The following is a 25,618-nucleotide window of genomic DNA, read 5'->3' as shown; positions in this document are numbered from 1 at the left end:
CACCTCCTGTTGGTGGCACCTCTGTCACCCCCTGGAGGTGGCACCGGTGTCCCCTCGTCACCTTTGTCACCCCCCGGGCAATGTCACCCCCTATTGATGGCACTTCTGTCACCTCCAAGCGGTGTCACCTCGGGTTGGTGGCACTTCTGTCACCCCCCGGTGGTGCCACCTCCTGTTGATGGCACCTCTGTCACCCCCTGGAGGTGGCACCGGTGTCCCCTCGTCACTTTTGTCACCCCCCGGCCACCCCCGGGCAGTGTCACCCCCTGTTGGTGGCACTTCTGTCACCCCCTGGCAGTGCCACCTCCTGTTGGTGGCACTTCTGTCGCCTCCAAGCGGTGTCACCTCGGGTTGGTGGCATCTCTGTCACCCCCTGGAGGTGTCAGGTGTCCCCTCGTCACTTTTGTCACCCCCCGGGCAATGTCACCCCCTATTGGTGGCACTTCTGTCACCCCCGGCGGTGTCACCTCCTGTTGGTGGCACCTCTGTCACCCCCTGGAGGTGGCACCGGTGTCCCCTCAATGTCCCCTCGGTGTCCCCAAGCTGGGCTTTGTGTCACTCCAGGCCTGGCCTGCGATGTCCCCGTGTCCCATTCTGTCCCCCCCGTGTCCCTCTGTCCCCCCCATGTCCGTCTGTCCCACAGTGTCCCCTCCATGTCCCCCTGTCCCTCTGTCCCCCTTCTCTGTCCGTCTGTCCCCCTATCAACCCCCGTCCGTCTGTCCCGCTGTCCCCCCTCCTGTCCCTTCTCTGTCCCTCTGTTCCTCTGTCCGTCTGTCCCTCTGTCCCTTCTCTGTCCCTCTGTCCTCTTCTCTGTCCCTCTGTCCCTTCTCTGTCCCTCTGTCCGTCCGTCCGTCTGTCCTTCTGTCCCTTCTGTCCCTCTGTCCGTCCGTCCGTCTGTCCCTCTGTTCCTTCTGTCCCTCTGTCCGTCTGTCTCTCTGTCCCTTCTCTGTCCCTCTGTCCCTTCTGTCCCTCTGTCCCCTCTGTCCCTCTGTCCGTCTGTCCCTCTGTCCTTTCTCTGTCCGTCTGTCCCTCTGTCCCTTCTCTGTCCCTCTGTCCCTTCTCTGTCCCCCCGTGTCCCTCTGTCCGTCCGTCCCTCTGTCCCTTCTCTGTCCCTCTGTCCATCTGTCCCTTCTCTGTCCCTTCTCTGTCCCTCTGTCCCTTCTCTGTTCCTCCATCCGTCCGTCCCTCTGTCCGTCTGTCCCTCTGTCCCTTCTGTCCCTCTGTCCGTCTGTCCGTCTGTCCCTCTGTCCCTTCTCTGTCCCTCTGTCACTCTGTCCGTCTGTCCCTTCTCTGTCCCTCTGTCCCTCTGTCCCTTCTCTGTCCCTCTGTCCCTTCTCTGTCCCTCTGTCCGTCTGTCCCTCTGTCCCTTCTCTGTCTGTCTGTCCCTCTGTCCGTCTGTCCCTCCCGCGTCCCCAGGCCCAGCCTCACTCCCCCATTCGTGGGCGTGGCTCCGCCTCGCCCCTCCCACTCTGGGCGTGCCCACGGGGCAGGCGATGGGCGTGGCTGATCCGGCCCCGCCCCCCGGCTGTCTCCATGGCAGCTGCGGCTCTGGCCGCGGCCGCGGCCGCTGATTGGCTGAGCTGGGGCGCGCGCGGCGCCGGGGGCGGGGCCAGGCGGGGCTGGGGGGAAACTGGGGGGGAACTGGGGGGGAAAGTGGGAATAACTGGGAATAACTGGGGGGGAAAGTGGGGGGGAAAGTGGGGGGGAAAGTGGGAATAACTGGGGATAACTGGGGGGGAACTGGGGGGGAAACTGGGGGGGAACTGGGGGGGAAAGTGGGAATAACTGGGAATAACTGGGAATAACTGGGAATAACTGGGAATAACTGGGAATAACTGGGGGGAAACTGAGGGGGAAACCGTGGGGGAAATTGGGGGGGAAAGTGGGAATAACTGGGAATAACTGGGAATAACTGGGGGGGAAATGGGGGGGAAACCGTGGGGGGGAAAGTGGGAATAACTGGGAATAACTGGGGGGGAAACTGGGGGGGAAACTGGGGGGGAAAGTGGGAATAACTGGGAATAACTGGGAATAACTGGGGGGAAACTGGGGGGGAACTGGGGGGGAAAGTGGGAATAACTGTGGGGGACTTGGGGGGGAACTGGGAATAACTGGGAATAACTGGGGGGAAAGTGGGGGGGGAACTGGGAATAACTTGGGGAAACTGGGGGGGAAAGTGGGGGGAAACTGGGGGGAAACTGGGGGGGAAACTAGGGGGAAACTGGGGGGAAACTGGGGGGGAAAGTGGGAATAACTGGGAATAACTGGGGGGGAACTGGGGGGCAAACTAGGGGGAAACTGGGAATAACTGGGGGGAACTGGGCGGGGGGAAACTGGGAATAATTCGGGAGGAAACTGGGGGGGAAAACGGGAGAAACTGGGAATAACTGGGGGGAAACTGGGGGGGATTGATACGGGAAACTGGGAAGAACTGGGGGGAATTGGGGGGGAAACTGGGAATAACTGGAGGGGAAATTGGGGGGACTGGGGGGGGAAACAGTCCCACCTATAGCGGGACCTGTGGCACAGTCACACCTGTGCAGGTGCCTGTACCTGTACCTGTAGTGACACCTGTACCTGTACCTGTATTAACACCTGTATTGACACCTGTATTGACACCTGTATTGACACCTGCATTAACACCTGTACCTGTACCTGTATTCACACCTGTATTGACACCTGTATTGAACCCTGTATTGACACCTGTATTCACACCTGTATTCACACCTGTATTGACACCTGCGGGTGCTGCCCACCCCTGGCAGCTCCAGCTGGACCTGTACCTACGGCCGGTACCTGTCCCCACACCTGTCCCCACACCTGTCCCCACAGCCGAGTGCAGGCCACACCTGTGCCTGGGGCTGTACCTGTCACCTCACCTGCACCTGGCCCTGCAGCTCACACCTGTCCCAGAGCTGTCCCTGTGCCCTCTCTGACCTGTCCCTGTCCCCTTACCTGGCCCCTCTCTCACCTGTCCCCTCTCTCACCTGTCCCCTCTGTCCCCTCTCTCACCTGTCCCCTCTGTCCCCTCACCTGTCCCCTCTCTCACCTGTCCCCTCTGTCCCCTCACCTGTCCCCTCTCTCACCTGTCCCCTCTGTCCCCTCCCCTGTCCCCTCTCTCACCTGTCCCCTCTGTCCCCTCATCTGTCCCCTGTCCCCTCTCTCACCTGTCCCCTGTCCCCTCACCTGTCCCCTCTGTCCCCTCTCTCACCTGTCCCTTCTCACCTGTCCCCTCTCTCACCTGTCCCCTCTCTCACCTGTCCCCTCTGTCCCCTCACCTGTCCCCTCTCTCACCTGTCCCCTCTCTCACCTGTCCCCTCTCACCTGTCTCCTCTGTCCCCTCTCACCTGTCCCCTCTCTCACCTGTCCCCGCCCCCCCCCTTTTTCCCGCGCTCTCTCTCCCGCGCTCCGCTGGAGACAGCAACCGCCGCGCTCTCTGATTGGCTGCTCCCCCACCGCCGCCAGCCAATCACCGCTCAGCGCGGCAGCGCGCGGGCCGGGGGGGCGTGGCCGCCGCCCAAGGGGAGGGGGGGGGAGCGCGGGGGGGGGGAGGGGAGGGGGAGCCCCGGCTCGGTCAGAGGTCAAAGGTCACGGGGCGCCCCCCCCGCCCCGGTTTTTGGGGGGTCCTGGGGGGGGTCCCGGGGGTCGCGGGGGTCGCGGGCGGGGTCTGGCGGCGGCGGCGGCGCCTGGTTGGCCCCGCGCGCTGTTACCGGGGCGGCGGCGGCCGCAGCTTCGCCTGGAAACGGGGGGGGGGCGGCGGCTGAGTGGCTGCGGCGACCCCGGGACCGCCCCGGGACCCCCCCCCCAAAATGGGGAGGGGGAGGGAGGGGGGGGAGGGGGTGGGAAAACCCCGAGTGGGGGCGGGGAGGGACCCCCGGCTTTGGGGAGGGGGTGGGGGGGGACCCACGTGGGGCACGGCTGGGATTGGGGGGGGGGGGGCGTTGGCTTGGGGGGGGGTCGCACTTTTGGGGGGTGGGGGTCGTTGTTTTGGGGGGGTCGCACTTTTGGGGTGTGCCCGGTTTTGAGGGGGGGTCGCGGTTTAGATCGGCGGGAATTTGAGATTTTATTTGGGGGGGGGCGCGGTTTGAGGAGTTTGGCAGAATTTGGGGGGGGGTCTCACTTTATTTTTTGGGGGGGGGAGTCCCATTTGGGGCAAAGCATTTCGGGGGGCGCCCCAAATTTCTGGCGGGGGTCGCGCTGTGATTTTTTGGAATTTTTTTGGGGTGAAACCTCCCGGAGCGGGGGAGGGGTCGAACCCAATTTGGGGAGGGGGATCCCCCCCAAAAATCCCCCTCCCCCAAATTCCCCCCCCCCCCCCCCCCAACTCGGCGGTCGCACAAGCCCGAACTTGTCCGGGGCGGGGCGGGGCGGTGACGTCACGGGCGGGCGGTGACGTCACGCGTGGGCGTGGCCGAGGCTCGAGCCGGTGCCGGCGGTGCCGAACGCGCCCGTCCCGAGCGGTTCATGCGGCTGCCGTGAGTGGGGGGGGGTCCCGGGGGGGTCCCGGGGGGTCCGGGGGTCACCGGCAGTGGGGGAGGGGTGGGGGAGACCCCCGGGATGGGGGAAGGGCGGGGGTCGTCGTGGGGGGGGCGGTGGGGACAGGGGGACACGCGGGGGTGGCACTTGGGGGGGACACCTGGAGGGGGGGGGAAGGGTGGGGAGGGGTCGTAAAATGGAGGGGGGAGGTCAGGAATTGAGGAGGGGGTCCCGGTAAATTGGGGGGGGGTCCTTAAATTGAGGGGGGGTCCCGAAGATTGAGAGGGAAGGGGGGGGAGGGACCCGCGCGGGACAGGGAGGGGACAGCGGGGACAGCCACGAGGGGACGGGGGGGGGGTCCCCAAAATTGAGGGGGGGGTCCTCCAATTTGAAGGTGGGGTCGCACAAATTGAGGTGCCCAAAAATTGAGGGGGGGTCCTTAAATTGAGGGGGGTCCTTAAATTGAGGGGGGTCCCCAAATTAAAGGGGGGGCGTCCTCAATTGAGGGGGTGCCACGAGTGAAGGGGGGGTGCCTAAAATTGAGGGGGGGGATCGATCCCCAAATTTGGGGAGGGGGACAGGGAGGGGACACAAGGTGGGGTGGGGGAGACACGGGGGTGCAGGGGGGGACCCCAAGGTGGGACGGGGGGGACGCGGGGACAGCTTGGGGGGGGTGACAGCGACACCGCACATGGCCGGGGGGTGGGGGGGGGGGGGGCTCGGACCCTCCCGGGGGGGTTTGGGGGGGCTGAACCCCTCGGGGGGGGGTCCGGGCCGAGCCCCCCCGGCTCGGGCGGGGTTGGGGTCCCCGGGGGTTCGCTCGGGGGTCGCCGGGGGGGGACACGCGGGGGTCGCTCCCGGTTTGTTTACAAACAGCGCCCGCTCGCAGCGCGCCCCCTGCCGGCCGCCGCACGCGCTGCAGGTTTTATTTTGGGGGGGGGGCGCGGTTTGGGGGGATCCCCCCCCCCGCTCATCTCAATGAGACCCCAGACTCAATTTGGGGGTGTCTCTCCCACCTCACAGAGCCCCCCGGGAGCGATGGCCAGACCGCTGCGGGAAGGGACCCTCGGGGAGCCCCCAGCCCCCCTCCCCTCGCACCCCGCCTGCGGGGGGGGCGGGGGGGGGGCCCCCCCTACGCACGACCACCCCCCCAATAGAGGAGGGGGCGACCCCCGGGACCCCTCCCCAACGCGCCTGAGCTGCGGAGGACGCGGGGATCCCCCCGGGACCCCCCCGGAGTTTGGGTTCTATGGGTGGGGGGCACACGGTGAGTGCTGGGGGGGGGCGATTTGGGGGGGGGTCCTCAATCCCATCAGGGGTCCCAATTTATGGGGGGGGGTCCCGAACCCCATCAGGGGTCCCAATTTATGGGGGGGGGTCCCCAATCCCATCAGGGGTCCAAATTTATGGGGGGGGTCCCCAATTCCCGTGGGGAGGGGTAACATGTGGGGAGGGGGTCCCAATTTATGGGGGGGGGGTCCCCAATTCCATCAGGGGTCCCTAATTTATGGGGGGTCCCCAATTCCTGTGGGAGGGGCCCCTAATTTATGGTGGGGGGTCCCAATTTATGGGGGGGGGTCCCCAATTCTTTTAGGGGGCGATCCCAAAATTTTGGGGGGGGGGTCCCCAATCCCATTGGGGGGGGTCCCAATTTCTGGGGAGGGGGCGGTTCCCAATTTCGGGGGGGGCGTGGTCCCAGTTCTGGGGAGGGGTCCCCAATTTATGAGGGTGGGGGGGTCCCCAATCCCATAGCTGAGGGGGGGGATCCCCCAATTCCTGAGGGTGATGGGTGGGGGGGTCCCCCTCACTTTTGGGGGGTCCCATTCCATACCCAACCCCCTCCCCACTTTTTTGGGAGGGAGGGGGCGTGGCTCACCCTGACCTTCCCCCTCCCCCCCCTCCCCAGGTGATTTCGGCCCCTCGGAGCCCCCCCAAATTGAGGGGGGGGCCGTCCCCAACGGGCACCTGCCCGGAGCCGCCCCCCCCGCCGCCCCCCCCAGCCCCGAGCAGATTTTGGGGGCGCGCCTGAGGCTCCTGGGGGACGCCTTCCAGCACAGCTACGAGCGCCAGGTGAGGGGGGACCCCAAAACACCCCAAAACACCCAAAATTTGGGTGGGAAATGAAAAAATTTGGGTGGGAAATGAAAAATTTATTGGGGAAAAGCGAAAAATTCTCCCTGCTGGGATTGATCCGAAATTTGGGGGGTGCACCCCAAAAAGTTTTAGGGGAGACGCCCCAAAATTTGGGTGGGAATTAAAAAAGTGGGGCGGGGATACCCCAAAATTTGGGTGGGGAGCAAAAAATTTGGGTGGGAAATGAAAAATTTTACGGTGGAAAAGCAAAAATTCTCCCTGTTGGGATGGTCCCAAAATTTGGGGGGTGCACCCCTAAAAGTTTTAGGGGAGACGCCCCAAAAATTGAGTGGGAATTAAAAAAGTGGGGCGGGGATACCCCAAAATTTGGGTGGGGAGCAAAAAATTTGGGTGGGAAATGAAAAAATTTGGGTGGGAAATCAAAAATTTTACGGGGGAAAAGCAAAAAATTCTCCCTGTTGGGATTGACCCGAAATTTGGGGGGTGAACCCCAAAAAGTTTTAGGGGAGACACCCCAAAAATTGGGGGGGAATGCAAAAAGTGGGGCGGGGATACCCCAAAATTTGGGTGGGGAGTGGAAAAAATTTGGGTGGGAAATGAAAAAATTCATGGGGGAAAAGTGAAAAATTCTCCCTGTTGGGATTGACCCGAAATTTGGGGGGTGAACCCCTAAAAGTTTTAGGGGAGACACCCCAAAAATTGGGGGGGAATGCAAAAAGTGGGGCAGGGATACCCCAAAATTTGGGTGGGAAATGAAAAAATTTGGGTGGGAAATGAAAAATTTTATGGGGGAAAAGCGAAAAATTCTCCCTGTTGGGATTGTCCTGAAATTTGGGGGGTGCACCCCTAAAAGTTTTAGGGGAGACCCCCCAAAAATTGAGTGGGAATTAAAAAAGTGGGGCGGGGATACCCCAAAATTTGGGTGGGGAGCAAAAAATTTGGGTGGGAAATGAAAAATTTTACGGTGGAAAAGCAAAAATTCTCCCTGTTGGGATGGTCCCAAAATTTGGGGGGTGAACCCCAAAAAGTTTTAGGGGAGACGCCCCAAAATTTGGGTGGGAATTGGAAAAGTGAGGCGGGGATACCCCAAAATTTGGGTGGGAGCAAAAAATTTGGGGTGGGCGCCCCAAAATTTGGGTGGGAAGTGAAAAATTCAGGGGGGAACCCAAAAAATTTTGTCTCTGCTGGGGTTATCTCAGAATTTGGGGGGTGCACCCCAAAAATTCGGGGTGGAGCTGGAAAGTTTGAGGGGGACACGCCAAAATTTGGGTGGAAATGTGGAATTTTGGGAATTTTTTGAGAAATTCTAGAGGAATTTCCTCCCCCAGCCCATTCCTGGTGTCACTTCTGGTGTTTTTTGACTTTTTTGGGGTTGGGAGATCCTAAAATTGACAGGAAAACCCCAAAATTTAATGGGAACACCCCAGAATTTGGAGGGGACACCCCAAAATGAAGCAGGACACGCCCCCGAGGGGAATTTTTTAGGGACAATCCCCAAAATTTGCTTTTTTCCCCCCAATTCCTCCAAGTTTTTCTCCTCAGGGCTGGACTTTGGAGGGTGGGAGAGGCTGGAATTTGGGGGAACGCCCCAAAATTTGGGGGAGACGCCCTAAAATGTAACGGGGACACCCAAAATTGGGCGGGACGCGCCCCTTGAGGCAACTTTTTTGGGTTAAAAACCCCAAAATTCAGTTTTTTCCCCATTTCAGCTCCGCCATTCCACCCCCTGCAGCCAAGGCTGGATTTTGGGGGGTGGGAAAGGCTGGAATTTGAGTGAAATTCCCCGAATTTAGGGAAAACTCCCAAAATATTTAGGGATGAGCCCCAAAACTTTAATAAATACCCCCAAAACTTTAATAAACAGCCCCAAAATTGGGCTGAACTCCCTTTTTTTGGGTGTGACACCCCCCCAAAATTCACTTTTTTCCCCATCCCAGCTGCGCCGTTGCAACTCCCGCTGCCAGGGCTGGGTTCTGAGGGGCGGGGCGGGCGGGTGGCGCTAATTGGCGGCGTTAATTAAGGGATTAATTAATGGCAATCGGTCCCGCAGCGCCGCGGCCGGGGGCTCTTCTGGGGGCCGCTCTTCCGCTGGGTGGCGCCCTGGCTCGGGGCCGCGCCCGCAGCGCCCCTGGCGGCCAGAGGGGGGAACTGACCGCGAGCACACCTGGAGAACACCTGGAGAACACCTGGAAACAGCTGGAAAACACCTGGGGAACAGCTGGAGGAACCCAGGAACACGTGGAGGAACCCGCGGGACGCTCACAGGAGGGAATCCCCCACAAAGGGAGCACAAAGCACAAACCCCCCCCGAATCGGGGTTGGTAGCGCCCACCCCCCCCTTTGGTTGTATTTATTTGGGGTAATTTATTAATGGGGGCGGGGGGGGGTAGGAAAATTGAGGGGGGGTCCTCAAAATTGAGGGAGGGGGGTCCCCAAAATTGGGCCGGGACCCCCCAAAAATGTGGCAGGAAGGGGGGATCCCCCCCTTATCAAAGCAGGGGTCTGTAAATGGTGTAAATGAGGGGGTGTACATTGATTTTTTGGGGTGTACATTGATTTTTTGGGGTGTACATTTCCATTTTTGGGGTGTAAATTTCCATTTTTGGGGTTTTTTTTAGGGGTGAAATAAAGGGGGGAACCCCCCCAAAATGGTGCTGGGGAGGGGGAGGGGGGTCAGGACCACCCCCCAAAATTTTTTATACGGGGGAGGGGAACCCCCAAATCCCCCCTGGACCCCCCCAAATTCCCCCCCAACCCCTCCAGGGCTGTAAATTGGGGGGGGGGAGGGGATTTGGGGTTTTTTTTTGGGGTGGGGGCGATTTTGGGGAGCGGGAATTTTTGGGGATCCCCCCCGGATGATGCTTGGGGGGGGGTGAACCCCAAAAAAAGCCCCCCGGGAGGGGGAGGGGCTGTAGATGCTGTACATTGTACATAGGCTGTACATAGGGCGCTGTACATTTCGGGGGGCTGTAAATTATTGGGGTCCTGTACAAATTTTTGGGGTTCCTGTACAATTTTGGGGCGGTCTGTACATTTTTTTGGGGTGGTCTGTACATTTTTTTGGGGTGGTCTGTACATTTTTTTGGGGTCTGTACAGGAATTTTTGGGGTGGGGGGGGAGGGATCCTCGTTTTTTGTACTTTTGTTTGCAATAAAATCGATCGAACACAGCCGGGTTTGGGGATTTTGGGGGGATTTATGGGATTTTGGGGGGCTTATGGGGTTTTGGGGGTTTTGGGGGGTCTGTGGGATTTGGGGGGGTCTGTAGGATTTGGGGGGTTTTGGAGGGTTTATGGGATTTTGGGGGTTTGGGGAATTTTGGGGGGTTTATGGGATTTTAGGGGGTTTTGGGGGGTCTGTAGGATTTGGGGGATTTTGGAGGGTTTATGGGGGTTTGGGGGATTTATGGGATTTTGGGGGGTTTATGGGATTTTGGAGGTTTGGGGGATTTAGGGGGGTTTATGGGATTTTGGGGGTTTGGGGGATTTTGGGGGGTTTATGGGATTTTGGGGGGTCTGTGGGATTTGGGGGATTTTGGGGGGTTTATGGGATTTTGGGGGGGTTTTGGGGTTTGAAGGATTTTGGGGAGGTCTGTGGGATTTGGGGCATTTTGGGGGGTTTATCGGATTTTGGGGTCTGAAGGATTTTGGGGGGTTTGGGGGATTTTGGGGCATTTACGAGGTTTGGGGGGTTTGTAGGATTTTGGGGGATTTATGGGATTTTGGGGGGGTTTATGGAATTTTGGGCGGTTTTGGGGTTTGAAGGATTTTGGGGTGTCTGTAGGATTTGGGGGGTTTATGGGATTTGGGCGGTTTTGGGGTCTGAACCATTTTGGGGGGTTTGGGGGATTTTGGGGGCATTTATGAGGTTTGGGGGGTTTGTAGGATTTTGGGGCATTTATGGGATTTTGGGGCCTGGAGGATTTGGGGGTTTTAAGGGATTTTGGGGAGTTTTGGGGTCTGAAGGATTTTAGGGGGTCTGTGGGATTTTGGGGGGTTTGTAAGATTTTGGGGTGTTTGTAGGATTTTGGGATTTATGGGATTTTGGGGGGGGTCTGTGGGATTTGGGGGATTTATGGGATTTTGGGGGATTTCTCTGGGATTTCAGAGCCCCCCAAATTTTGGGGTTCACCCCATTTTGGGGTCTCAGCATCATCCCCTCCCCCCCTTTTCCCGACCCCAAAACCAGCCACGATTTTCTAGGAAATCCTTTATTGATTAACCCCTTCCAGCCCCCTCCCCTGAAACCTGGGGGGGCAGGACCCCCAAAACCCTCCCCAAATTTTGGGGGGCCCCTTGGGGGGGGCCAGGACCCCCCCAAACCCCTCCCTGAGGGGATCAGGACCCCCCAAACCCCCTCCCCTAAAGCCCTGAGGGGGTTCAGGGCACCCCAAACCCCCTCCCCAAATTTGGGGTCCCTCATTTGGGTGGTCCCAGGCACTCCAAAGCCCCTCCAGGATGGGTCAGGACCCCTCCCCAATTTGGGGGTCCCTCATTTAGGGGGTCCCAGGCACTCCAAAGCCCCTCCAGGATTTGGGGTGCCCCTGGGGGAGGTTCAGGACCCCTCCCCAAATTTGGGGGTCCCTCATTTGGGGGGTCCCAGGCACTCCAAAGCCCCTCCAGGATGGGTCAGGACCCCTCCCCGATTTGGGGGTCCCTCATTTGGGGGGTCCCAGGCACTCCAAAGCCCCTCCAGGATGGTTCAGGACCCCTCCCCAAATTTGGGGTCCCTCATTTTGGGGGGTCCCAGGCACTCCGAAGCCCCTCCAGGATTTGGGGTGCCCCTGGGGGAGGTTCAGGACCCCTCCCCAATTTGGGGTCCCTCATTTGGGAGGTCCCAGGCACTCCAAAGCCCTTCCAGGATAGATCAGGACCCCTCCCCAAATTTGGGGTCCCTCATTTGGGGGGTCCCAGGCACTCCAAAGCCCCTCCAGGATGGTTCAGGACCCCTCCCCAATTTGGGGGTCCCTCATTTGGGGGGTCCCAGGCACTCCAAAGCCCCTGCAGGATTTGGGGTGCCCCTGGGGGACCCCTCCCCAATTGGGGGGTCCCTCATTTGGGGGGTCCCAGGCACTCCAAGCCCTCTCCAGGATTTGGGGTGCCCCTGGGGAGGTTCAGGACCCCTCCCCAATTTGGGGGTCCCTCATTTGGGGGGTCCCAGGCACTCCAAAGCCCCTGCAGGATTTGGGGTGCCCCTGGGGGACCCCTCCCCAATTTGGGGGTCCCTCATTTGGGGGGTCCCAGGCACTCCAAAGCCCCTCCAGGATTTGGGGTGCCCCTGGGGGAGGTTCAGGACCCCTCCCCAATTTGGGGTCCTTCATTTGGGGGGTCCCAGGCACTCCAAAGCCCCTGCAGGATTTGGGGTGCCCCTGGGGGACCCCTCCCCAATTGGGGGGTCCCTCATTTGGGGGGTCCCAGGCACTCCAAAGCCCCTCCAGGATGGGTCAGGATCCCTCCCCGATTTGGGGGTCCCTCATCTGGGGGGTCCCAGGCACTCCAAAGCCCCTGCAGGATTTGGGGTGCCCCTGGGGGACCCCTCCCCAATTTGGGGGTCCCTCATTTGGGGGGTCCCAGGCACTCCACCATCCCCTGGCCCCGGACGCCGTCGAAGAAGAAGAAGTTGTTGTGGGGGGGGGTCCCGCTGGGACAGAGCCTGGGGGGGACACAGGGGGGTCACAGGGGGGATTTGGGGACCCCCCAAAACGCCCCCAGACCCCCCCAAATCCCCCCCAGACCCCCCCAGGCCGTACCTTGACCACCTCCTGGCCCAGCACGCCCCCGACCACGGCGCACACCGGGGCCATCTCCGAGAAACAGAAGCTGAAAAGGGGAAAAAAAAAGGAAAAATGGAACAGGGAAATGCCAAAATCCGGGGGTTTCACCCCAAAAAATGGGGGGGAGTGCCCTGAAATCCCCAGGGTTCAGCCCTGAAAGGAGTGGGAGAAAAACGTGAGGTTGCACCCCAAAAAAGGGGCTTGAAACCTGTGAGGTGTCAGGTGTGCCCTCACCTGTGAGGTGTCCCCTCCCGTGTCCCCTTTCATGTCCAGGTGTCCCCTCACCTGTGGAAGGGCCCCCTGTTCCCTCCCCTGCCCAGGTGTCCTCTCCCATGTCCCCTCACCTATTGAACTGTCCCCTGTCCCCTCTGTGTCCCCTTCCCGTGTCCCCTGCCCCACCCAGGTGTTCCCTCCTGTGTCCCCTGCCCCACCCAGGTGTGTCCCCTGCCCCACCCAGGTGTGTCCCCTGCCCTGACCAGGTGTCCCCTGCCCCACCCAGGTGTGTCCCCTGCCCCACCCAATTGTCCCCTGCCCCTGACCAGGTGTCCCCTGCCCCACCCAGGTGTGTCCCCTGCCCTGACCAGGTGTCCCCTGCCCCACCCAGGTGTGTCCCCTGCCCTGACCAGGTGTCCCCTGCCCCACCCAGGTGTGTCCCCTGCCCCACCCAATTGTCCCCTGCCCCTGACCAGGTGTCCCCTGCCCCACCCAGGTGTGTCCCCTGCCCTGACCAGGTGTCCCCATCCCCGTCCAGGTGTCCCCATCCCCGCCCAGGTGTCCCCTCGGTGTCCCCATCCCCGCCCAGGTGTCCCTCACCTGTGGAACTGTCCCCATCCCCGCCCAGGTGTCCCCTCGGTGTCCCCTCACCTGTGGAACTGTCCCCATCCCCGCCCAGGTGTCCCTCACCTGTGGAACTGTCCCCTGCCCTGCCCAGGTGTCCCCATCCCCGCCCAGGTGTCCCCCAGGTGTCCCCTCACCTGTGGAACTGCTCCGGCAGCAGCTGCGCCCCCACCCCCAGCGCCTCCAGCACTTCCCGGCGCAGCCGCAGGAGGCGCTGCGAGTCCTCGGTGACACTGCGGGGACACGGGTCACGGCCAGCCTCGGAACGGAACTGCAACAGCACTGAAATGGGGACAAGGGACATTGTCATTGTCACTGTGACACCTCGGTGACACTGCGGGGACACAGGTCACGGCCAGCCTCGGAACGGAACTGTAACAGGACTGAAATGGGGACATTGTCATTGTCATTGTCACCTCGGTGACACTGCGGGGACACGGGTCACGGCCAGCCTCGGAACGGAACTGTAACAGGACTGAAATGGGGACATTGTCATTGTCATTGTCACTGCGAGTCCTCGGTGACACTGCGGGGACACGGGTCACGGCCAGCCTCGGACCGGAACTGTAACAGGACTGAAATGGGGACAATGTCACTGTCATTGTCACCTCGGTGACACTGCGGGGACACGGGTCACGGCCAGCCTCGGAACGGAACTGTAACAGCACTGGGGACAAGGGACATTGTCATTGTCATTGTCACTGTGACACCTCGGTGACACTGCGGGGACACGGGTCACGGCCAGCCTCGGAACGGAACTGCAACAGCACTGGGGACAAGGGACATTGTCATTGTCATTGTCACTGTGACACCTCGGTGACACTGCGGGGACACGGGTCACGGCCAGCCTCGGAACGGAACTGCAACAGCACTGGGGACAAGGGACATTGTCATTGTCATTATTGTCATTGTCATTGTCACACAGGTCACAGCCAACCTCAGTCCGGACCCTGAGCAGCACTGGAGACACACAGGGACACTGTCACTGTCGCTGCTGCTGTCCCCGTCCCTATCCCTGTCCGTGTCCCAGTGCCTTTCCCTCCTGTCCCTGTCCCCTGTCCCCTGTCCCCTGTCCCTGTCCCTGTCCCCTCTCCCTGTCACCATCCCCTGTCCCCATCCCTGTCCCCATCCCTGTCACACCCACCTTGTAGCAGGAAATAATCCGGGGCCGTTCTCCGCAGCGCCGCCGCCGCCCCCTCCCCTGTCTCTGTCCCTGTCCCTGTCACTGTCCTCTGTCCCCTGTCCCTGTCACTGTCCCCAGTCCTTGTCCCCTGTCCCCATCCCTGTCCCCATCCCTGTCACACCCACCTTGCAGCAGGAAATAATCCGGGGCCGTTCTCCGCAGCGCCGCTGCCGCCCCCCTCCCCTGTCCCTGTCCCCTGTCCCTGTCACTGTCCCCTGTCCCCATCCCTGTCACTGTCCCCAGTCCTTGTCCCCTGTCCCCATCCCTGTCACACCCACCTTGCAGCAGGAAATAATCCGGGGCCGTTCTCCGCAGCGCCGCCGCCGCCCCCTCCCCTGTCCCTGTCACTGTCCCTGTCCCCTGTCCCTGCTGTCCCCTGTCCGTCTGTCCCTGTCCCCATCCCTGTACCCTGTCCCCTGTCCCTGTCCCCTGTCCTTGTCCCCATCCCTGTCCCCTGTCCCTGTCACTGTCCCCTGTCCGTCTGTCCCCTGTCCCCGTCCCTGTCACACCCACCTTGCAGCAGGAAATAATCCGGGGCCGTTCTCCGCAGCGCCGCCGCCGCCCCCTCCCCACTGTCCCTGTCACTGTCCCTGTCCCTGTCCCTGTCCCCATCCCTGTCCCCTGTCCCTGTCCCCTCTCCCTGTCACCATCCCCTGTCCCCATCCCTGTCCCCATCCCTGTCACACCCACCTTGCAGCAGGAAATAATCCGGGGCCGTTCTCCGCAGCGCCGCTGCCGCCCCCCTCCCCGCGCCCCATCCCTGTCCCTGTCCCTCCTGTCCCCTGTCCTTGTCCCCATCCCTGTCCCCTGTCCGTCTGTCCCCTGTCCCCATCCCTGTCACACCCACCTTGCAGCAGGAAATAATCCGGGGCCATTCTCCGCAGCGCCGCCGCCGCCCCCTCCCCTGTCCCTGTCCCCTGTCCCTGTCACTGTCCCCTGTCCCCATCCCTGTCACTGTCCCCAGTCCTTGTCCCCTGTCCCTGTCACACCCACCTTGCAGCAGGAAGTAGTCTGGGGCTGTTCTCCGCAGCGCCGCCGCCACCCCCCTCCCCTGTCCCTGTCCCTGTCCCCTGTCCCTGTCCCTGTCCCTATCCCTGTCCCCTGTCCCCATCCCTGTCCCAGTCCCTGTCACTGTCCCCTGTCCCCATCCCTGTCCCTGTCCCCTGTCCCCTGTCCCCATCCCTGTCACACCCACCTTGCAGCAGGAAATAATCCGGGGCCGTTCTCCGCAGCGCCGCCGCCGCCCCCTCCCCTGTCCCTGTCCCTGTCCCTGTCCCCTGTCCCCATCCCTGTCCCCATCCCTGTCCCCTGTCCCCATCCCTGTCCCCATCCCTGTCCCCATCCCTGTCACACCCACCTTGCAGCAGGAAGTAATCTGGGGCCGTTCTCCGCAGCGCCGCCGCCGCCCCCTCCCCGCGCCACTGCACGGCCAGCGCCTCCCGCAGCGGGCAGAACTGCAGCTGCTGCTTTGGGGCAAAAAACGGCGATTTAGGGCAAAAACGGCCATGGGGGGGCAAAAAGGGGATCATGGGGGGGAAACCAAGGGGGTTGGGGCAAAAAAACGGGGATTTTGGGGGGAAAAATCAGGGATTTTTTGGGGAAAAAAGGGATTTTTGGTGTAGGAGAAGGGTAGAAATTCCCACAGTGGGCAGAACGGCAGCTGCTGGTTTGGGGAAAAAAATGGAGATTTTGGGTAAAAAATGGGGATTTTGAGGAAAAAAGGGCATGTGGGGGGGGAAAGGGAAAACCCAGGGATTTTCGGGCAAAAAATGGGGATTTGAGGGTGAAAAATACGAGATTTTTGGTGTAGGAGAAGGGTGGAAATTCCTGCAGTGGGAAGATCTGCAGGTGCTGGTTTGGGGCAAAAAATGGGGATTTTGAGCAAAAAAGGGCATTTGGGGGGGGGGAAATGGGGATTTGGGGGCAAAAAAAAAGGATTTTGGGTCATGAAGGGGGGGTTTGGGTATGGGGGAATGATGGAAACTCCTGAAGCCGGCAGAACTGCAGGATTTTGGGGCAAAAAAGGGAATTTGGGGTTTGGGGAAAGGGAAGAAAATTCGGGGGATCCCCAGGCAGGGAGTTGGGAATTCTCCCAGTTTTAGGGGAACAGGAACTGGGAATTCTCCCAGTTTTAGGGGCTCAGGAACTGGGGAATTGTCAGGGCCAAAGCCCAGCCCCATCCTGGGGGCCCTGGAATCCCAAAACCCCATCCCGAGGAATTCCCACGGGATCAGGGCCCGGCAGCTGCTCCTGGTGGCATCTGGGGACATTCCCAAGGCAGGGGACATTCCCAGGGGACATTCCCAGCACCCCAGAAACCCCAAAGGAATCCCAAAGGAATCCCAAAGGAATCCCAAAGGAATCCCAAAATCCTGGGGGCAGGAAATTCCAGCTGGGAGGGGACAGGGAGGGGTTGGGGACACTGGGGAGGGTCAGGGCCACCCTAAAAGGGACTTGGGGAAACCTAAAAGGGCTCAGGGCCACCCTAAAAGGAACTTGGGGCCACCTAAAAGGGGTCAGGGCCACCCTAAAAGTGACTTGGGGCCACCCTAAAATATTTGGGGCCACCTCAAAGGGCTCAGGGCCACCTCAGGGGGGTCAGGGCCACCCTGAAAGGGACTTGGGGCCACCTAAAAGGGGTCAGGGCCACCCTAAAAGGGACTTGGGGCCACCTCAAAGGGACTTGGGGCCACCCTAAAAGGGACTTGGGGCCACCTCAAAGGGACTTGGGGCCACCCTAAAAGGGCTCAGGGCCACCTCAGGGGGGTCAGGGCCACCCTGAAAGGGACTTGGGGCCACCTCAAAGGAGTCAGGGCCACCCTAAAATATTTGGGGCCACCTCAAAGGGCTCAGGGCCACCTCAGGGGGAGCAGGGCCACCTCAGGGGGGTCAGGGCCACCCTAGAAGGGACTTGGGGTCACCCTAGAAGGGACCCAGAGCCACCCTAAAAGCTCTTTGGGCTGCCAAAGAATGAAGGAAGCAGCAGAGATTTTTAGGATCCACCCTAGGGGTTTTGGGGTCTATCCCAAGTTTTATTCCAGGGGTTTGGGGTCCATCCCAGGGTTTGGGATCCATCCCAGATTTTGGGGTCTATCCCAGATTTTGGGGTCCATCTGAGGTTTTTGGGGTTTTGGATCCCATCCCCACTGACCTTTTTGACCATGGTGGTCTCGGCTGGCTGCAGCCAGGTTCATTTGGGGTTTGATTTTGGGGTCCATCTGAGGTTTTTGGGGTCCATCCCAGGTTTTTGGGGTTTTGGATCCCATCCCCACTGACCTTTTTGACCATGGTGGTCTCGGCCGGCTCCAGCCGAGTTCATTTGGGGTTTGGTTTTGGGGTCCATCCCAAGTTTTATTCCAGGTTTTTGGGGCCCATCCCAGGTTTTTGGGGCCCATCCCAGGATTTTTGGGGTTTTGGGGTCACGTCCCCACTGACCTTTTTGACCATGGTGGTCTCGGCCGGCTCCAGCCGGGCCCGTTTGGCCTCAGGTCCATCCTCCACCCCTGAGCTCACCTTGGCCACCTTGGGCTTCTCCCTGAGGATGGAAAAACGCAGGAATTCCAGCAGGAACACCCCAAAACTCCAGGATTTTGGGGTTTCTGCCCCAAAACTCACTCCACGAACTCGTGCTGGCCCAGGTCAGCGAACATGTAGCCGTGGTAGCCGAAGACGTCGCCGGTGAAGAACTTGATGCCGTTTTTGTGGCAGATCTGGTTGATCCTCACCATGGATTCCCTGGAGCAGCAGGTCAGGCACACCTGGAGGGGAAATTTGGGATTTCAGATCTGGGTTTTGGGGGGTTTTATGGGGGAAAAGATGAATGGGGAAGAGGGAAAGTGGGATAGAAGGAAATTGTAGCCCAAAATGGGTAATTCTACCTCAAAATAGGACAATTTTACCCCAAAATGGGACAATTCTACCCCAAAATGGGACAATTCTACCCCAAAATGGGACGATTCTACCCCTAAATGAGATTATTCTACCCCAAAATGGGGCGATTCTACCCCAAAATGGGACGATTCTACCCCAAAATGGGACAATTCTACCCCAAAATGGGACGATTCTACCCCAAAATGGGACGATTCTACCCCAAAATGGGATGATTCTACCCCAAAATGAGATTCTACCCCAAAATGAGACGATTCTACCCCAAAATGGGATGATTCTACCTAAAAATGGGGTGATTCCACCCTAAAACGGGGGGATTCTACACCAAAATGGGTGATTCAACCCCAAAATGGGGGGATTCTACCCCAAAATGAGCTGATTCCACCCCAAAATGGGACAATCCCACCCCAAAATGAGGTGATCACACTCTGGAATGGGATAATCCTGCCCAAAAACGGGACAATCCTGCCCAAAAATGGGACAATCACTCCAAACCTGGGACAATCCCATCCGAACCCCCCCAAATCCAGGAATAATCCCCCCAAATCCAGGAATAATCCCCCCAAACCTGTGACAATCCCACCCAAACCTGTGACAATCCCACCCAAACCCCCCCAAACCCAGGCATATCCCCCCCAAACCTGTGATAATCCCCCCAGAGCCCCCCAAACCCAGGAATATCCCCCCCAAACCCATGACAATCCCACCCAAACCCCCCCAAACCTGTGACAATCCCCCCCCAAACCTGTGACAATCCCCCCCAAAACCCCCCCAAACCCAGGAATATCCCCCCCAAACCCGTGACAATCCCCCCCAAACCCACGAATATCCCCCCAAACCCCCCCAAACCCGTGACAATCCCCCCCAAACCCACGAATTTCCCCCCAAACCCAGGAATATCCCCCCAAACCCGTGACAATCCCCCCCAAATCCCCCCAAACCCGTGACAATCCCCCCCAAACCCGTGACAATCCCCCCAAACCCGTGACAATCCCCCCCAAGCCCAGGAATATCCCCCCTAAACCCCCCCCAAACCCCCCCAAACCCGTGACAATCCCCCCCAATCCCCCCCAAACCCCTGACAATCCCCCCCAAACCCCCCCAGTTCCCCCCAGATGCCCTAAGGGGGGCAGCCCCGCAGGTACCGCGTCGAACTGGGTGAAGAACTCGTGGGGTTTGCTCTCCACGCTCTCGGGGTCGGCCTTCACCTCCACCATGGGGTTCAGGCTCTGCGCCCGCTCCAGCGACGCCTCGGCCCGGTTCCGGCCCAGGGAGCCCGCGGGGATCAGGAACTGCGCACGGCTGTCCTCGGGGGACACCTGGGGACAGAGGGGACACAGCTCTGGGATCCCCTGGGGACATTGGGGACACAGCTCTGGGATCCCCTGGGGACACAGCTCTGGGATCAGGAACTGCGCACGGCTGTCCTCGGGGGACACCTGGGGACAGAGGGGACACAGCTCTGGGATCCTGAGGGGACACCTGGGGACATTGGGGACACAGCTCTGGGATCCTGAGGGGACACCTGGGGACATTGGGGACACAGCTCTGGGATACTTGGGGGACACCTGGGGACATGGGGACATTGGGGACACAGCTCTGGGATCAGGAACTGCGCACGGCTGTCCTCGGGGGACACCTGGGGACAGAGGGGACACCTGGGGACATGGGGACAGAGCTCTGGGATCCCCTGGGGACACAGCTCTGGGATCAGGAACTGCGCACGGCTGTCCTCGGGGGACACCTGGGGACATGGGGACATTGGGGACATTGGGGACACAGCTCTGGGATCCTTGGGGGACACCTGGGGACATGGGGACATTGGGGACACAGCTCTGGGATCAGGAACTGCGCACGGCTGTCCTCGGGGGACACCTGGGGACATGGGGACATTGGGGACACAGCTCTGGGATCAGGAACTGCGCACGGCTGTCCTCGGGGGACACCTGGGGACAGAGGGGACACCTGGGGACATGGGGACACAGCTCTGGGATCCTTGGGGGACACAGCTCTGGGATCAGGAACTGGGCATGGCTGTCCTCGGGGGACACCTGGGGACATGGGGACATTGGGGACATTGGGGACACAGCTCTGGGATCCTCGGGGGACACCTGGGGACAGAGGGGACACAGCTCTGGGATCAGGAACTGCGCACGGCTGTCCTCGGGGGACACCTGGGGACAGAGGGGACATTGGGGACAGAGCTCTGGGATCCTCGGGGGACACCTGGGGACAGAGGGGACACAGCTCTGGGATCCTCGGGGGACACCTGGGGACAGAGGGAACACAGCTCCAGGGAAATGGGGCACAGGAATTCCCACATTTTGGGGATGTTTGTGAGGGGAAAAGCACAAAGATGGAGGGGATGAAATTCTCAGGTGCCTCCCAGCTGTGCCCAGGTGCCTCCCAGGTGTGCCCAGGTGCCTCCCAGCTGTGCCCAGGTGCCTCCCAGCTGTGCCCAGGTGGTTCCCAGATGTGCCCAGGTGCCTCCCAGCTGTGCCCAGGTGCCTCCCAGCTGTGCCCAGGTGGTTCCCAGATGTGCCCAGCTGCCTCCCAGCTGTGCCCAGCTGCCTCCCAGGTGTGCCCAGGTGCCTTCCAGCTGTGCCCAGGTGCCTCCGAGGTGTGCCCAGGTGGTTCCCAGCTGTGCCCAGCTGCCTCCCAGATGTGCCCAGGTGCCTCCCAGCTGTGCCCAGGTGCGTTCCCAGGTGTGCCCAGGTGGTTCCCAGGTGTGCCCAGGTGCCTCCCAGCTGTACCCAGGTGGTTCCCAGCTGTGCCCAGGTGCCTCCCAGCTGTGCCCAGGTGCGTTCCCAGGTGTGTGCCCCCCTCACCTGTTGGTGGTCCAGCAGGGTGAGGCCCCTGACCCCGGCCAGGATGAGATTTTTGGCCACCTCGGCCCCCAGCCCTCGCAGCCCCACCAGCAGCACCCGCGACGCCCGCAACCTGTGGGGGGATCCGGGGAAAACCAGGATTGATCCTCCAGGGAAACCCCAAAGAACGGGAATGTGGGACCCCAAAACCCCACGGAGGGACCCCTATACTCCGGGGGGACCCCCAAGATCAAATAAGGACCCCCAGAGCCCTACAGAGCCACCCCAAACCTCCATGGGGACCCCCCAAAACAACATAGAGCCATCCCTAACCCCTATGGAGACCCCCAGACCCCTACAGAGCCACCCCAAAGCTCCATGGGGACCCCCCAAAACCACACAGAGCCACCCCTAATCCCTATAGGAACCCCCAAAACCACATAGAGGCACCCCTAACCCCTATGGGGACCCCCCAAAACCATACAGAGCCACCCCAAACCCCTATAGGAACCCCCAGACCCCATAGAACCACCCCTAACCCCTATAGGGACCCCCCAAAACCCCATAGAGCCACCCCTAACCCCTATAGGAACCCCCAGATCCCCATAGAGCCACCCCTAACCCCTATAGGAACCCCCAAAACCACACAGAGCCACCCCTAACCCCTATGGGGACCCCCCAAAACCCCATAGAGCCACCCCTAACCCCTATAGGAACCCCCAGATCCCCACAGAACCACCCCTAACCCCTATAGGAACCCCCAAAACCCCACAGAGCCACCCCTAACCCCTATAGGAACCCCCAAAACCACACAGAGCCACCCCTAACCCCTATAGGAACCCCCAGACCCTTACAGAGCCATCCCTAACCCCTATGGGGACCCCCCCAGACCCCTACATGGACTCCCAGACCCCTGTAGGGACCCCCAAGAGCCCCTACAGAGCCCCCTTAAAGCTCCTACAGGGTTCTTACCCACCCATAAAGCCCCCAAAGCCCATTAAATTACCCCCCCCCAACAACTCCTCCAGTCCCACCGACCTTTTTTGCGCCTCGAGCCCCCAGAGCCGGATCTGCCGGTCGTACTGAGCCGCCTCCTCCTCGCTGATGCCGCCGGGGCTGGACTCGTCCTTCTCCACCATCGCGGCGGCCCCCGAGACCACCCTCAGGATCCCTCAAAGCCCCTCGCGACCCCTAAAATCCCCTCCGAGCTTTCAAACCCCTCTGGACGCCTCACAGCTCCTCAGGGGCCATCAAAGCCCCTCAAAGCCCCTCACGACCCCCCGGCCCCCTCTAAGCCCCTCACGCAACTCGCAGCGCCCCCTGGCGGCCCGCGCAAACCCCCGCGCCCGCCGCCGCTCCACATCGCGCCGGGCGGGGGGGGACGCACCGGATCCGCTCCCGGTACCCGCGGCCCCTCAGGAGAAAAGAACGGCCAGAGGTTTTTCCTGCCGCCGTTTCACCCCGGTGTGACGACGCGAGGCTGAGGGCATGGGTTTTGGGGCCCTGGCCGTGCGCCGTGTGGAACAATCCATGTTATTCCCCCCCCGCTTCCCACACTCAGATGGACTCGTCCTCCTCCCGTCGCGGGCGTTCCCGCCATCCCCCATCGGCTTCGTCAATCTCCGTCAGCCGCGTCCGGAGACTTTCGGAAACGTCCCGAGCGCGCCTTCGCCAACCTTCGGAAATCTTCGGAACGCCTCGGACAACTTCGGGAACACTCGGAGAGTTTTGGAGAACTTCGCGGAAATCCCGTGGTTTCCCCATCCCAAAGAAACGAAGCGGCCAAAAACGTGCAAAAATCCCGTGCAAAATTAGAAAAACCGGGAGTTTTGGGGTTGTTTTCTCCCGGTTTTATAAAATCTATGTTGTTTTTTTCCAAGTCACAGGCAGATCCCTAACTCCCTTCCCGCTCCTCTCCCCTCGCACAGATTTTCCTACGAAGTCGCGACATTTTGGGGGTTTGAGGTTTTTTTTTTTTTTTTGCCGAGCGACATTTGGATGAAGAGAAACATCCCGTGACCAGTGGAAATTCCCTGTCCTGAGCTGAACTCCAGGTGGGGAGAGGATTTTGGGGAGATCATCGAGTCCAATCATCAACAGGCACCGTGGATTTGGGAGGGATTTTGGGTAGGGAAAAAGGAATCCGCGGGGGGAAAAGACTTCAAATCTCCTTAAAATTTTCTTCCAGTAAAATTTCGCTCTAAAACTCTTAAGAAAATCCCCACAACACGGAGACTTTCGGAAAACCTCGTGAGACTCCGGAGAGCTTCGGAGGCGCTCGGAAACGCTCGGCATGAACCGGAAAAACCCGACGAGCTCTTCGTGCGTCCCCGCCGCCTTTCGGCACCCTCCGAAGCGGCCGCGCTCGGCTGTTTCCGGCGGCGCTCGGCTGTTTCCGGCGGCCGCCGGGGCGCTGCCTCAGGGCGGGCGCCATTTTGTGTGTCCGCCCGCGGAGCGCGGGGCGCGGGCGGAGGAGCCGCCGGGCCGAGCCCCCCGCGCCGTTCAGTGACTGTGCCCCCCGTTCTCCACCCCCTGCCCGTTGCCCATGGCCGTGGAGAGCCCGAGTGTCCCCCCCGCCGCCGCCGCTTCCCCCCCCAGCCCGCACTGCACTCCCCCTTCTCCGTCCTGCCACGGCAGCTGCAGCCTCCCCCGGCCGCCGCCGCCGCTCCAAGGCCACCATCACGGCCCGGACGAAAGGTCCAGTAACCGCCTCTCCCGAGCGCCTTCTCTGTGTGGCTGGGGGTCGGTCCGGCGCGCCGGACCAGGTTTGGGGAGGGGGCGGCGGGAGGGGAGCGGGAGGGGAGGGGGGGGGCAGGCAGGGCCCAGGGCTGAGGGGGGGCGGCCTGTGGGGAGGGGGCTGGGGGGGTGAGGAGGAGGAGGGTGAGGAAGGGCCAGAGGGGGTCGGGGGAGGCCCGGGAGGCTCTGAGGAGGAGGAGGGTGAGGAAGGGCCTGAGGGGGATGGGGGGGGGGCGGTGAGGAAGGAGCTGAGGGGGATTTGGGGGGGGGGGGGGCGTGAGGAGGAAGGGCCTGAGGGGGATGTGAGGAGGAGGAGGGTGAGGAAGGGCCTGAGGGGGATGTGAGGAGGGTGAGGAAGGGCCTGAGGGGGATGTGAGGGTGAGGAAGGGCCTGAGGGGGATGTGAGGAGGGTGAGGAAGGGTCTGAGGAGGAGGAGGGTGAGGAAGGGCCTGAGGGGGATGTGAGGAGGGTGAGGAAGGGTCTGAGGAGGAGGAGGAGGGTGAGGAAGGGTCTGAGGGGGATTTGAGGAGGGTGAGGAAGGGTCTGAGGGGGATTTGAGGAGGAGGAGGAAGGTGAGGAAGGGCTTGAGGGGGATTTGAGGAGGGTGAGGAAGGGTCTGAGGGGGATTTGAGGAGGAGGAGGAGGAGGAGGAGGAGGAGGAGGAGGAGGAAGGGCCTGAGGGGGATTTGAGGAGGGTGAGGAAGGGTCTGAGGGGGGGTTTGAGGAGGAAGAGGAGGGGGAGGAAGGGCTTGAGGGGGGTTTGAGGAGGAAGAGGAGGGTGAGGAAGGAGCTGAGGGGGATTTGGGGAGCGCGAGGAAGGGCCTGAGGGGGATGTGAGGAGGAGGAGGAGGGTGAGGAAGGGCCTGAGGGGGATTTGAGGAGGTCCTGAGGAGGAAGAAGAGGGGATGAAGGCATTTGGGGATATTTTAGGTGATTTTTGAAGGATGATCCCGGGGGGTGGGGGGGGATTTAGCTCATTTTTGGGGGGCTCTTGAGGTGCTGGGAGGGTTTAACCCCAAAATTTGGGGGGTTCGAGTCCTCCCTTAGGGGATCCTGCCCCTTTTTAGGGGATTTCTTTTGGGGAGGGGGTTGGATTTCTCTCTAGGGGAAGACTAAAACTCCTTTTTGGGTTTTTTTTTAAGGTTTTCGGGGGGTTTAACCCCAATTTTGGGAGGTTTTAGACCCTTTTTGGGAGGTTTTAGACCCTTTTGGGAAGGTACAACCCCTTTTTTGGGGATTAAAACTCTAATTTAGGGGGATTTTAGGGGTTCAGCACTTTTTGGGGAATTTCTACTTCCAGTGGGGTGGCTGTAGTTGGATTTTTAGAGATATTTAAGTTTTTTTGGGAGATTTCACAAATTTTTAGGGATTTTTAGGATGCTTAGGGGGTTTAATCCCTTTTTGAGGGGATTTAGACCCTTTTTGGGGGGTTTAACCCCTTTTTATTTTGATTAAAATCCTCATTTGGGGGGATTTTAGGGGTTCAGTTCCTTTTGGAGAATTTTGACTTCCAGAGTGGGGGGGTCTGGTTGGGTTTTTGGGGGATTTCCCCTTTTTTAATGAATATTTCGGTGCTGGGGAGGTTGAACCCCTATTTTGGGGGGTTTTGCTCCTTTTGGGGGGTTCAGCCCCATTTTTTTGATGGGTGATCCTTAATAAGTTCTTAATTCCCTCATAAAAATTCCATTTATTTCCTTAAATTCCCCCCAAATTTGGATCAGGAAGTTTGAGGGTCCCTGCAGGGATTTAAAAAGTTCCAAAATCTCCAAATCTGCTCCCAAAATTCCCCTTTTTGGGACCCTTCCCCAGAATTACTCAGAGTCAT

The 25,618-nt window shown here is 60.4% G+C and overlaps 2 protein-coding genes across 2 annotated transcripts; one reads left to right on the top strand and one right to left on the bottom strand.

Moving 5' to 3' along the window:
• Window positions 1–4,419: 4,419 nt before the first annotated feature.
• On the top strand, window positions 4,420–9,326 carry LOC311164771 (uncharacterized protein). The gene is made up of 4 exons (XM_084224370.1): window positions 4,420–4,475; window positions 5,500–5,743; window positions 6,383–6,546; window positions 8,621–9,326. Exons 2-4 carry the CDS (start codon window positions 5,515–5,517, stop codon window positions 8,720–8,722), a joined length of 495 nt encoding a protein of 164 aa, XP_084080496.1. The 5' UTR covers window positions 4,420–4,475; window positions 5,500–5,514; the 3' UTR covers window positions 8,723–9,326.
• Window positions 9,327–10,948: 1,622 nt separating this feature from the next.
• Window positions 10,949–22,291, bottom strand: SAE1 (SUMO1 activating enzyme subunit 1). Its single transcript, XM_084224427.1, is given in 10 exon segments — window positions 10,949–12,202; window positions 12,204–12,221; window positions 12,319–12,388; window positions 13,317–13,461; window positions 15,720–15,828; window positions 17,798–17,897; window positions 17,978–18,120; window positions 19,396–19,569; window positions 21,079–21,190; window positions 22,096–22,291. Coding segments are annotated over 10 exon segments (1,050 nt in total). The 5' UTR covers window positions 22,197–22,291; the 3' UTR covers window positions 10,949–12,124.
• Window positions 22,292–25,618: the final 3,327 nt, after the last annotated feature.

This window comes from Fringilla coelebs (genome assembly GCF_963513975.1).
Source record: "Fringilla coelebs genome assembly, chromosome: 37".
NCBI lineage: Eukaryota > Metazoa > Chordata > Aves > Passeriformes > Fringillidae > Fringilla > Fringilla coelebs.
The sequence above is the reverse complement of the archived record's forward strand: the minus strand, read 5'-3'. Positions and strand labels throughout refer to the sequence as shown.

Excerpts from the sequence above, each read along its gene's own strand:
- LOC311164771 (XM_084224370.1), top strand. The coding sequence starts at position 5,515 with ATGGCCAGACCGCTGCGGGAAGGGACCCTCGGGGAGCCCCCAGCCCCC. Across the intron at positions 5,744-6,382 it reads CTATGGGTGGGGGGCACACG|GTGATTTCGGCCCCTCGGAG; the intron begins GTGAGTGCTGGG and ends CCCCCTCCCCAG. Across the intron at positions 6,547-8,620 it reads AGCACAGCTACGAGCGCCAG|CGCCGCGGCCGGGGGCTCTT; the intron begins GTGAGGGGGGAC and ends TCGGTCCCGCAG.